Source organism: Leptopilina boulardi, unplaced genomic scaffold (genome assembly GCF_019393585.1).
Source record: "Leptopilina boulardi isolate dan_hultmark-lab unplaced genomic scaffold, ZJU_Lbou_2.1 LbouV2_90, whole genome shotgun sequence".
Taxonomy (NCBI): Eukaryota; Metazoa; Arthropoda; class Insecta; order Hymenoptera; family Figitidae; genus Leptopilina; species Leptopilina boulardi.
Genome location: NW_026138039.1, coordinates 303,948 through 316,563, shown reverse-complemented (window position 1 = coordinate 316,563; position 12,616 = coordinate 303,948). Strand labels below are relative to the sequence as shown.

Here is a 12,616-nt window from a genome sequence, read left to right as displayed (position 1 = left end):
GTCGTAGGCAAATAGAAGAATTCGCCATTTAACTAAATGCCTAGGCGTTTAGGTAAATGACGCAAAATAGACGAATGGACTTGGAAAATGATTAAATTCGTCTACTTGCCTGAATAGATTAGTCATTTAGCCAAGTGACTAGTCATTTGGCTATTTGCCTGAAGCTGTGTCGGAAAATAGAAGAAAATGGTTAACATATAGAAATTATAAACAGGAGCTGGACACAAAATAAATTTAATTTCTGAAACAAACGTCAGGTATGTACATTTAATTTGTAGAAATTGTAAACAAATGATCAAAACAAAATAAATTTATTTCCTTAAAATTTACACTCATTTTTGGTAAAAAAATCGAAATTTAAATAAAAATTCGCGTCAACTACAATTTTCATTTAAAGGGTACGGGAAGTATGATTATACTAAATAAAATTTGGTTTTGTAACGTAATTTAAGGAAATAAATTTATTTTGTTTTGATCATTTGTTTACAATTTCTACATTCGTCTATTTTGCGTCATTTACGCACGTTAAATGGCGAATTCTTCTATTTGCCTACGACATATATAAACCATACCTACATCCTCTACTACAATAGAGAACAATTAACAACGATGACCCAATCCTTCGACAGGTAGCAGATAATGAAAAATTATTTTTCATCACACATGCACGATTTAGTCAGTTTTACGCCCCACCGAGCGAACTTAAACTCCAGCTTTTCGAGCGGGGTGCGCGGGTGCGTTTAAATTAAAAATTTACTCTCTAGGGTAGGGTTGTAAAGTTTCATGAAATTTTCGTTGAATGAAAGTTTCATGAAAGTTTCAATGCTTCATGAAACGTTTCAAAGTTTCAAAGAAAGAGGCGGGAATATTTAAATTATATATAATAAATCCTTATTAATAATAATATTAATTAATTTAACGACTGGAAATAATGTTTTAAAACGGATTTTTTGGTCATATTTGATTTATTACTATATTAGAATTTTGTCTCCGTTTCGAACTGGAATCTGTTCATTTTCAAAGCTATAAACATTTCATACAAAATACGACATTAAATAATTTTTCAATCAAAACAGTTTAAATAAATATAATAAATATCTCTCTCGATAATCATAATACATAAAAATAGCATACAAACAATTACTCGAAAATTAAAACAGATATTTATTATATTTAAATTGTTTTAATTGAAAAATTATTTAATGTGATATTTTGTTTAAATTTTTAGCCCTGAAGATGAACTGGTTTCAGTTCGAAACATAGGCAAAATTATGATATAATAATAAAATGTAAAACATTTTATTATTATAGTTAACTTTTCACAAGTTTATTTTTTGACCTAACCTAAAATATTTATTACGTTATTGCGCATGTGCACATGAAGGCTTACTATTGGTTCTCCAATGTTTCATGAAACTAATGAAATTTTCGTCCATGAAGGATTGAAACTTTCAAATGAAAGTTTCAATCTTTCAATGAAACGTTTCACGACTCACAACCCTACTCTAGGGAGTAAAAACGTGACGTCACACACATGAAACAAATCATTTACACACACTTTTCAGTCTTTCGTTGTTGCTGTGCGCATGCTCCATACCGGCGCACGCAGGTCAATGTTTTCTGTGAGACAGTACCTGCATGTCTGCTAGATATACTAATCGGGATTTCATTGGCACCGACTCAAAAACCTGAAGTTTAAACTCGCTGGACGGGGCACAAAACTGTCGAAATCGTGCATTCGTGATAAAAAATATGTTGCATGACATGGGGAAGACAGACCGACTTACGGAGAGGACTGAATTTTTAGCACTTGACGAGCACTTCGAATCACTCAGCCTTCACCCTCGCGCCTTCGGCGCTTGGGCTACGGCTTTGTTCATCTCAGTGCTCGACTCGTGCTAAAAACATTCGCCCTCTCCGTAAATGGGTCTGTCTTCCCCATGTTAAGCAATATACTATTCTTTTATTTTAACGTCGTTTTGAATTTTTAGGATAGTTTTAGCTAGCGAAATGCGCGCTTTTTAATTCCGCTTACCTTTTTCAGACAGTTTTAGTAAAAATAAGAAAACTTTCTTATGAATTTTAGAATAGTAATTTTAGTTTCTGTTAAAACTGTTTCCACAAAGCTTTTGCTAAAAATATATTAATTTTTAATAAATAGCCTTAGTTTCCATGACTTGCTAAAGAATATACTAAATTTTTGTATCATTTTTAACATTTATTGCTTAGGATTTTCTTTCCGTGTACCTGGTGCCCACAGCTTAAAACTAATTCTCTCGTTAATGTTTCTAAGAAATTTTCTGAATTTTTAGTTATAATATAACCTATAATTGAAATGACGCTATCCCACAAGGAATATTATTTTCCTACCAAGTTACATAATATTCTTTTTTAATATCTAATATTCTATTCTTTATCTATCTAATCTACCTTTGAAATAAAAAAAAAAAAAATTGCTACAAGTAAGGGAGACCGGGGCTGTAAGTGCCGATTTTGAAAAAACGGAGAAAAACAGAAAATGCTAGTCAAATGATAACTTTTTGTTTTAATTTATAGTCTATCTATTGTTATAGTACCACTTTTAGTAGGTACAAATAAACATTTTCCGACTTATATTCTATAATTGCATAGTTAGTCAGTCACTTTAAATATAGTTTTCGTAATAAGTATTTTTATTATGAACATTCAAAGTTTGTTTCCAACAATCGTAACATTAATAGATTTTTGTAAATAAATAAACATTTCTGACTTAAATTCTACAATTACATAATTGGTTAGTTTTTTAAAATATTTTTTATAATAACTATTTGTATCGTTAATCAAATGTAAAAAACTCTACTTTCGGATAAATGAACAATTTTTAAGACATGAATAGTTATTCGGAATGCGACTTATTGAAATCACAAATAACACACATATATCTGACCTTTTTTTTACTCTTCACACGTTTTAAATGTGCTCAATTTTTGCAAACAGTGCGATACCAGATGAGATTTTCACTTTTTCGGAGTAGGTTAACCGATTACAATAAAACTTTGGAATTTTTTTATTTATAGTAAGACTAATCTTTAACGTAAATTGTAGCTTAAAATATTTGTTAGTTTACGAGATTTGCAATAATAACAAAAAATTTTGAACTGCTATATATTCTGTTCTAATAATCGGATTGAGGTCTACCTTTTTTTAAAATATCAAGGAAAATGAGAGAAATAAATCTCTTTCAGAACAATTTTTTATAATTTTAAAACTCATGTGTACACAAAGCATTGAATTTTGGGCCAGATTAAATTGGCTGACACTGAAGTATATTTAAATTGAAAATCTTCTGAATAAAAAATTTAAATGCCAAAATGCGTAAAAATCATAAGTTTTCTTAGACAAATGATGACAAAGGTGAGAAAACACCATACCCCGCATTATCATTCCCATGGGCATAAAAAGGCTTCCCCAAAATGTTTACAGTTAGGGGAGATCAGGGCTGATGTGCCCACAAATTGTATAAGGAGACATATCCCTGTATATAAAAGATGGCCTCGTTTTCACCAATCTAATTACACTTGCGCCAACCGCGGGAAATTGTGTTATTAAACTCTGTATTCTGTAAACACGTGATTTTGATACCGAGGTTTCCCTCTAGAGGCGCAAGTGTAATTAGATTGGTGAAAACTTGAGAACTGTGAATACCGAAAACAGGGCTACATTGCGTTAGAGCCGGCCATAGGTGATATGTCTCTTTATACTACTTCGTGGTTGTGCCGATAGAAATATCTCAAAAACAAAAAAAAGATTTTTAAAATAGGAAGAGAAAGAAGTATTGTTTTACTCATGGTCATCTTTGTCATCTTTTTTGATTTTGTCTTGTTCACGGAATAATCAGCTTATAGTAACTGGTGCTATGGCGTCACCACGGAGTAGTAATAAGGAGATGGATCTTGGAAAGAAAAAGTGTGTCGGGTTTTTTGCAAGAGTAATGAGTTCGGGGTCCTCTCGTCACAGTGACGCCCCTCACAGGTAATTGTGTAAATGTCATGGAAACAGGGCAGGGTTGCCAGATTGGGCTACAAAGCGTGATTTGGGCTATTTTTTGGGAATGTTTCGCGGCTTAAATTTCAGTTTCGCTACAAGTAGCAATTTGGGCTATTTTTTCTTATAAAATTGCTTTTTTGGGCTACTAGGACATTTTTTTTAACAATACTAGAAAATCGAATAGTAAATCATTAAAAGTATGAAAACTGTCAATTGGCGCCTTGTAGTGGATTTGTTTGAAAATCATTTCGAAAAGTGTTCATCGGTTGCCAGTGCTACGTTTTTCTAAATTTACGTTCCTGTTCATGTTAAAATGTTGTTTCAGTTTTTATTGAAAAATTTTAATACCTGCAATACCTGTATATTAAAGTTATTTAATATATAAAAATAAAAATTTTATTAGCATAATAATAAAAAGAAATAAAAAAAAGTAACTTTTAAATTAGTCTTACATCTATTTTTTCGTATATATATATATAAAATTGTTATTAAAAAAAAATTATTTACAAATTTTTTATAAATTTGTAAATCTTTGAAGCTTCCCGCGGTTTTTGGGCTACGTCAGTGCCGTCTATCCGCGGTTCGGCGCGTTGAAACTCTGGCAACCCTGTTACAGGGGAAATATTTTGTTTTCTGCTGCTGGAGTTAGCCAAATTTTAACCCATTCTTTAAGTCCTTAGCTTTAATTTGCTTTTTTGAAACTTCAAAAATGTTTTGTAGTTCCTGAAATATGTTAAAAATGTTCGAGAATGTTTTTCTGCAACCCAGCAGCGAGGCGACGAAAAGTGATGATTGACGGCTTAGTTGTAGGAAAACATGCTCGGACCTTTTTTAACATATTTCAGGAACCACCAAAACATTCTTTAAGTTTCAAAAATGCAAATTAAAGCTAAAACCTTAAATATTATGTTGCAAAATTGTCAAATTTTTCCATGCATTATTCTAGATTATGCCGGGAGTCAAATTACATTAGTATGAATGTAGAAAATTGCATAATTTTTTCTTGAAATCTTTTCGGTGTAATAAATACAAAAAAAAAGAAAAAAATTTTCTTGATATACATTAAGAAGTAGAATTTTATCAGCTTTCCAACCATCTAAGTTAGAAGTCTCTATCTTTTTTCTAACTTAAAATATCTTGCTTTAAAGTCAGCACCAAATTTCTACTCCTCGCACGTAAGCCGTACCGACAATTTCCGACGGTAGTGTAAATAAAATGAAATAGTAATAAAAAAATAAAATAAATTAAAATTATTACAAAAAAAATTAAATAAATAACTTTTAATAACCTGATCACTGATTCTGACTTGTTGTGCAATCAATCATGCAATTACGAGACTTGACTGTAGCCTAATTTAACATTTTTTTATTAACCAGAACAAAAATTTAATTTAATTAGTTATTTCTTATTTTCAGTTTATACGTTCATGTACCTCACAAATTGTTTGATTTCTTCAAGTATTCCAGGTGTATTGAGACAACAAGTAATTGTTTCCTCACTGTGGTCAAAGAACGGTTCAATGATTTTATAAAAGAACGGTGATCTGGTTTTAATAATGCATTCATTTGTACAAATCACTTCATGTCCGATTAGTATATTAAGATCGCAATGAAGAGTCTCCGAAAATATTCTATAATAAAAGTCAAGAAAATTTAAATACATATTTCATAAACGAAAAATCTGTTAAAATCAAATAAAACTGATGTAAGAATTAAATTGATACACAATCATTTTAAGGTGACTTGTAAATTTTTAAACCGTAAATTGAAGGTTTTTAAATATTTTTTTTCTCAAAAGTTTCAAAATATAATAAGTTAAATTTATTAACATGTTTTTATCAATATCTAGGACAATAAAAAAAAGTTATGATTTTAAAAAATATTAATATTTTCCTTCTATATAGAGCGTTTTATCCACACTTCAAAATTGCTGCATTCTCTTCTATGGGATTTTTATTAGCGTTTAAACCTCTAATTACTTAAAACAAGAAATATATAAAATTTGTAATTAAAAAAAAATTCCACAAAAGAGAATTCAACAAGAATTTTTGAAATCGGTCAATCGGTTTTCGAGTTATGTTGGCAGCCAAATTTAAATATAATTTTTAAGTGCGCCCTGTAAAAGGAAAATATATTTTTGAAGATCATAACTAAATTTTGTTATTGTCCTAGATATACATAAAAACATGTTAAAAAATTTCACTTATTATATTTTAAAACTTTTGAGAAAAAAAATTTGAAAACCCTTTAATTTAATATTTTTAAAATTTATAAGACCCCTTAAATTTTGCAATTTTATAAGAGAAATAATAATTTTAATTAAAAGTATTCTATATGGTCTATTTCCAAGTTATTTTTCATTAACAATTCTTTTTGAGGTGAAAAAATCACTTACCGGAAAATATCTTCTTGCAATGTATCAATACCTCGTAACGTGAGGCGATTACTCTCCTTCCGATGGCGTCGCCGAAAGCCTTCACTCGCAGGAGATACAAATATAGAACAAGGATCGCGATAACGATAATATTGCTGCAATACATTTGTTTTGACGAAACTTGCACCTTGTTTGATGTGGTCGTTGCCTCCAGCCATGAGGCATGTCTCCTAATTTAATCTAGTCCACCTTAAAATATATAATGTAGGGTCAATTTTAAATAATAAGCATTTTAATAACATTCAAATAATAGAAAAGTATACAATTTAGAATTGGTCTCGTGTGTTCTTGATTAATTAAAAATGCGAATTTCGAGGTGGATAATTAAAATTATCTTCATTTCAGTCACAAATTTCTGAACTCTCAATAATAATTTTAAATAAATAATATAATAAATTGTTAAGATTTCCAAATATAATAATATTTTCAAATATGAGAAATTACTTATGTAATTTGATGTACATGATACTCTATCATATACGATACAGATCGTTTATTTTATGATAAATACAATGATAATCGTCAAACAAAAGAAAATTAATTTTTGGGAAAAATTAGTAACACATATTCGATGAATAATTTTCACATGAAAAGGTCTAATACGTACGGTTATGTGGTTTCAAATATTTATTACTTTTTCATAATTTCTAATTAGTTTCAAATAGTATGATGCTCCTTTTTAAAGGTTATTACAATGAAAATGTTTATTTATCCTTTTTAACATAGCACCATTAAAATTATAACATTTCACAAAGGATATGATTACTTTGTATGTTTAAAAATCTGAAAAAGTAAAATTAATAAATAAATAATATTTCAAGGTTATATTAGAGTTTAAATCAGGTATAAATGAGCACCTGGAAATAAGAACTCGCCAAGCGCTCGGCTGCACGCTACAAAGCCAGTCAAACATACAAAAATGATGAAAAAATAAAATTCGAAATTTTTGATTTTTGAAAAATGCTATCTTGTAGGAAATGAAAAGGCGCATCTTTTTTTCCTCTGGATTTTTCTCGTCAAATGAATAGTTTAATTTATAAATGTAAAAAACTAATAAATTTTTATTTCCAAATTTCATTCAATTTTTAAACATAAATCATCGTATCTTCGACAAATATTAATCAAATCCAATGAGATTTTGCATACTTCCGAGTTTGGGCCCATAGATGACGATAGTCTAAAAAAAATGTTGAATTTTTTTCAATTTTTGACCACTTTTTAATTATAAACAATTACCTGTCGGTAATCATACTCAGTTATCTTCGCCGACAAAAAGTCTGTGGGGAAGTTCATAGTTGAAAGAACTTCCAGTGAGACATTTGTGTATTAGGATATAATGAAGTTTTCTGTAAAATTTCAAATAGATTAATTCAATAGTTTAAAAAATATTGAATTTTTAAGATTGCGCGTGTGGCGCGCCAACGAGTAAGCAAGTGGATAGAATCGCTGAGCAGTTCATTACATGAAAAATGACCACTTTCTCACATCTTTTTTCTCTTAATTTCATTATCATTATATATAAATTGTTTTAAATTAAGTTAAACAATTGAATTTATTGCTACTGGGTTAAATTTATTTTATGTTAATGTGTTAAAAACATACGAATAAAATAATATTTTCAAAATTATATGAAAATTTTTGCAAAAATTATTAAGATATTATTTAAATAATGAGTTATGTGTAAAATTTTGCAATTAGCTAATTCTTTAAATAATTTTTTTAAGTACATTTTTTAATTTTCATTTTATCAGTTGAATTCATAATTTATATTGTCTATTTAAAATTTTCTATTTACAAGTTATTGTTGATAGTTTGTAATTGTTTGAAAAATGTAAAAAAAATTTTGTTAAAAAAATTACATCTAATGTCTAATTAACTATATTGTTAAAAATTTTGACTACTTATAGTTATTAATATTTTGTATTAATTATATGTACATTTTGAATACTTATAAGACATTCTAATTTTTATTATTGAATTGTATTTTTAAATATAAACAAATAAATATATATATATATATATATATATATATATATATATACATGATAAATACTAAAAAAAATATTATTTATAAAGTCAATTTAAAACAATTTATATATAATAATAATGAAATTAAGAGAAAAAAGATGTGAGAAAGTGGTCATTTTTCATGTAATGAACTGCTCAGCGATTCTATCCACTTGCCTACTCGTTGGCGCGCCACACGCGCAATCTTAAAAATTCAATATTTTTTAAACTATTGAATTAATCTATTTGAAACTTTACAGAAAACTTCATTATATCCTAATACACAAATGTCTCACTGGAAGTTCTTTCAACTATGAACTTCCCCACAGACTTTTTGTCGGCGAAGATAACTGAGTATGATTACCGACAGGTATTTGTTTATAATTAAAAATTGGTCAACAATTGAAAAAAATTCAACATTTTTTTTAGACTATCGTCATCTATGGACCCAAACTCGGAAGTATGCAAAATCTCATTGGATTTGATTAATATTTGTCGAAGATACGATGATTTATGTTTAAAAATTGAATGAAATTTGGAAATAAAAATTTATTAGTTTTTTACATTTATAAATTAAACTATTCATTTGACGAGAAAAATCCAGAGGAAAAAAAGATGCGCCTTTTCATTTCCTACAAGATAGCATTTTTCAAAAATCAAAAATTTCGAATTTTATTTTTTCATCATTTTTGTATGTTTGACTGGCTTTGTAGCGTGCAGCCGAGCGCTTGGCGAGTTCTTATTTCCAGGTGCTCAAATGAATATTCTTCAAACTTTTAAACACAAAATAATCATATCCTATGTGAAATCTTCTTGTAATTTTAATGATGTTATGTTAAATAGCGTACATAAATATAATTGTAAAATATCCTTTGAAAAGGAGAAACATATTGTTCAAAACTAATTGAGAACAATAAAAAAACAAATATTTGAAAGCACATCATCATACAAAAATTATTAGAATTTAACATAAAAGTAAATGGGTATTTTCCAATATGTATTTCTAATTATTCTCATATTTTACATTGCGTTTAATCACAAGTCTATTGTTGCATTAAAAATTATGAAACTATGGAAAAGCAATTAAGTTGGCTAAAAGTACTTCCTGACTGGTCAAGAATCGTAACAATAACAATTGAAAGTTGATTGGTGCTTAGCAAATATTTGCATTATCAGAAAAGGATTTGATTTAGTTCGTGAAGGAATATTCTTTTGGAATTGACGTTAGATGAGTAAAACTCGTCACGTCGGCACGCAAACGTGAGGTGCTTTCTAAAAATGATGACACTAAAATACGTACTTACGCAAATAGGCTCTTTGGGTTTGCAACGCATTATGAACTTGAGAAAAATGCGGTCACACGTGTCCAACCATCTGTCTCATTGACACTTGTCGTTCCCTGCAACGTGCTTTTGACGACCACAACTTGAACACGCCTTGCCCTGCAAATGTCATTTACTTTCTGAAACAGATTACTGAACAGAACCTCTTTTCAACATTTTCAGATTTCTCATTAATGCCATTTAATCCATTTAGAGAAACGAAGAAAGGGTCCTTTTGAGTCAGTGACCTACAAGACTGTCAGTATCATTAATACACCTTCAGTTCCAAAGATGAGTTTTATTCCTTCTACAGTGGAAAATTTTTTCAGAACGCAACAAAGATTTTCTCCACTTTTTCCCAATGATTTATTGATTCTGCTTTCCCAGTAACCGGAGATATTTCACACTGAAAGTCTGCGAGATTCTCATGGTGTTTTTCTCAACATCGACCCGCATACAGTTATTGTTTCACCTCTGGACAGACGTAGTTGTATTGTTGTTCCAAGAATAATTTTTCAACCATTTCTCCTTCTCCTGTGTTCTCCTGCCATTTCAAATACTGAAATACTGAACTGAATCACTACGGGTGTTTTCGGGAGTATCCAAGATACAATGACTAACAAGGTCTTGCCACGCGCAGCTAAAACATCTCACGCAATGAACACTCTGTACGAACGACGGTCATCTTAAAAGTTTGCGCGGTATGATACATTGAATCCAAAGTAAACAAGCAAATATTCTTAAAAAAGTTACTGACAATCGTTAAAGATAATTTTATTATAAAAAATCGAAATTATATACATTAAATTGAATATTTTACTATTTAAAATAATAATCATAAATAAATTTTCACAGATAAGGTAAATAAAGAGAATACAATAGAATTTATATTTAACAAAACTTTTCTTAATGAAAATTATTATTCAAACTAATTTTTTTATAACACCTTGCGTCCAAAACTCGACTAAATCGCTGTCTTTTACCGTTTACGAAGTAGTGCTTAAGGTTGGTTCCACAATGGGCTCGACGCAAGGTAAACGCAGCGTTGACGCTACGCATCCCTATTTGGTCCATTCCACAATAGCTAAACGCAAAGTTAAAGCGCACGCAAAGATGACGCGCGCGTTGGTTCTAACCAACCAAACCAACGCGCGCGTCATCTTTGCGTGCGCTTTAACTTTGCGTTTAGCTATTGTGGAATGGACCTTTGATTAGCATTGGGATGCGTCGCGTCAACGCTGCGTTTACCTTGCGTCAAGCCCATTGTTAAAGGCCTTTCTTCAATAGGAACCTAAACTTTTGCGTTGCGTGACTGACGCGTTGATTTTAGCATTGGTTGCCAATAGCAACCGACGCAATGCATACGCAACGCAAGAGTTTAGGATCCTATTGGAGAAAGGCCTTAATGCTTTTCCCTTCTGACGTCACGGAGAGGAGTGCACAGAGTAGGTGGGAATACGGAAGCTTCTACGCGCCACCACAAAGCCAGTATGGGCGGTATTCATAGTCGATAGTGTCGATACTCATTTCTTAAGCAGCGACTTAAGCTGACACCTAGATTCATAGTCGTGCATTGTGGATTGACTTAAGTCGCAACTTAAGCATTTGCTTAAAGAAGTAAATGCTTTGATTTTGAGATGCACAGTCCCATCTTAAGAATGCCAAGTATTCATAGTCAAATAGGATTTTCTTATTTGACATTACCGGTGAACTTATTTGAACGAATTGAGGTTATGATTTAAAGTCAACGTTTTAGTTGACTTAAGCAATAACTTATTAGTGTATTTATAGTGAAAAAAGTGTTAATGGATATAATGCATTATTTAAGAGACATTGAGGATGATATTGATAATGAAGATGGTCCAAACAATATAAGACGTGCAAAACGATACATTCGAGATGCGGAAAATCCTTTTGAAATAGATGAGTGAGAGTTTCAGAGACGTTATCGTTTTCACTCCACACAGCCTCCTTAGCTTTCAAGGAACAATCGCTTTTGCGATTTTCAATAACATGGGAAAACCTTTTGATAGTTTGCAGGAAAAGTTTTCTTTCCGTATTGGTGTAATGCTTTTTAGACATTTTATTACTACAAAAAGTTTCATTAATTAGTATTAAAATTTAGTATTATTTATAATAATTTAATTATTTATTGTTTACAAATGTTATATTCCATTATGTTTTTATTTTAATATATAATTTAAGGGAGTGAGAGTAGCAGATTTATATATCTGGATACATTTATTTCTACAAGAAAAAAGAATTTATGTATGAAAGTAGTTATTTTATGTTTATAAACAATTAAAATTTTTTAGCGTACAGCACTTTTTTAAAAACGAGAGTATATAAGATAAGATATAAAAAAAATTACCAGTCTTTTTAATTTGAAAAAGAAAAAATAAATTGTGTTATACAAATTGTACGCCTAATTTTAAAAATATTAATGTTAATATATTAATCATTATTTTGAATATTTCACTATTATGTATCATTATTTATCAAATTTTAAATATATTTCATTCGTTGATTATTAAAAATTTTTACTTTTAAACAACATTAAATATATTCACAGGTTCATATTTTTGAATTTTGTTTTATTACTGTTTTTTATTACAAACATTTAATAAGAAAAATATTTTACAAATTTACTTTTTTCAAATGATTAAACAAAAAAATTTTATAAATAACATTAAAAACGCTGAAACGAAAAACTCAAATTGAATACAACGCAAGTATAAATATTCCTTGGCGCATTAAGGCGAATTTTCAAAACCATTTCTTATTGGTGGATTCAAGAGAATACTGACGGAAAAAGCCGATCGTTCAAT

General features: G+C 29.6%; 1 protein-coding gene across 5 annotated transcripts in view; it reads right to left on the bottom strand.

Moving 5' to 3' along the window:
- Nucleotides 1-10,740, bottom strand: part of LOC127290860 (uncharacterized) — a 108,725-nt gene extending 97,985 nt beyond the window's left edge. The window contains exons 1-4 of one of the 5 annotated variants that reach the window (XM_051319669.1): nucleotides 9,767-10,740; nucleotides 7,067-7,242; nucleotides 6,421-6,648; nucleotides 5,459-5,656 (exon numbers count right to left, since the gene is read on the bottom strand). In XM_051319669.1, coding sequence (XP_051175626.1) covers nucleotides 5,459-5,656; nucleotides 6,421-6,617 — 395 coding nt within the window. In that variant the 5' untranslated portion in view covers nucleotides 6,618-6,648; nucleotides 7,067-7,242; nucleotides 9,767-10,740. The remainder of the gene's footprint in view (nucleotides 1-5,458; nucleotides 5,657-6,420; nucleotides 6,649-7,066; nucleotides 7,243-9,766) is intronic. The other 4 variants (XM_051319668.1, XM_051319667.1, XM_051319670.1 and 1 more) reach the window with 4 other exon arrangements.
- Between the last annotated feature and the right edge of the window lie 1,876 nt (nucleotides 10,741-12,616).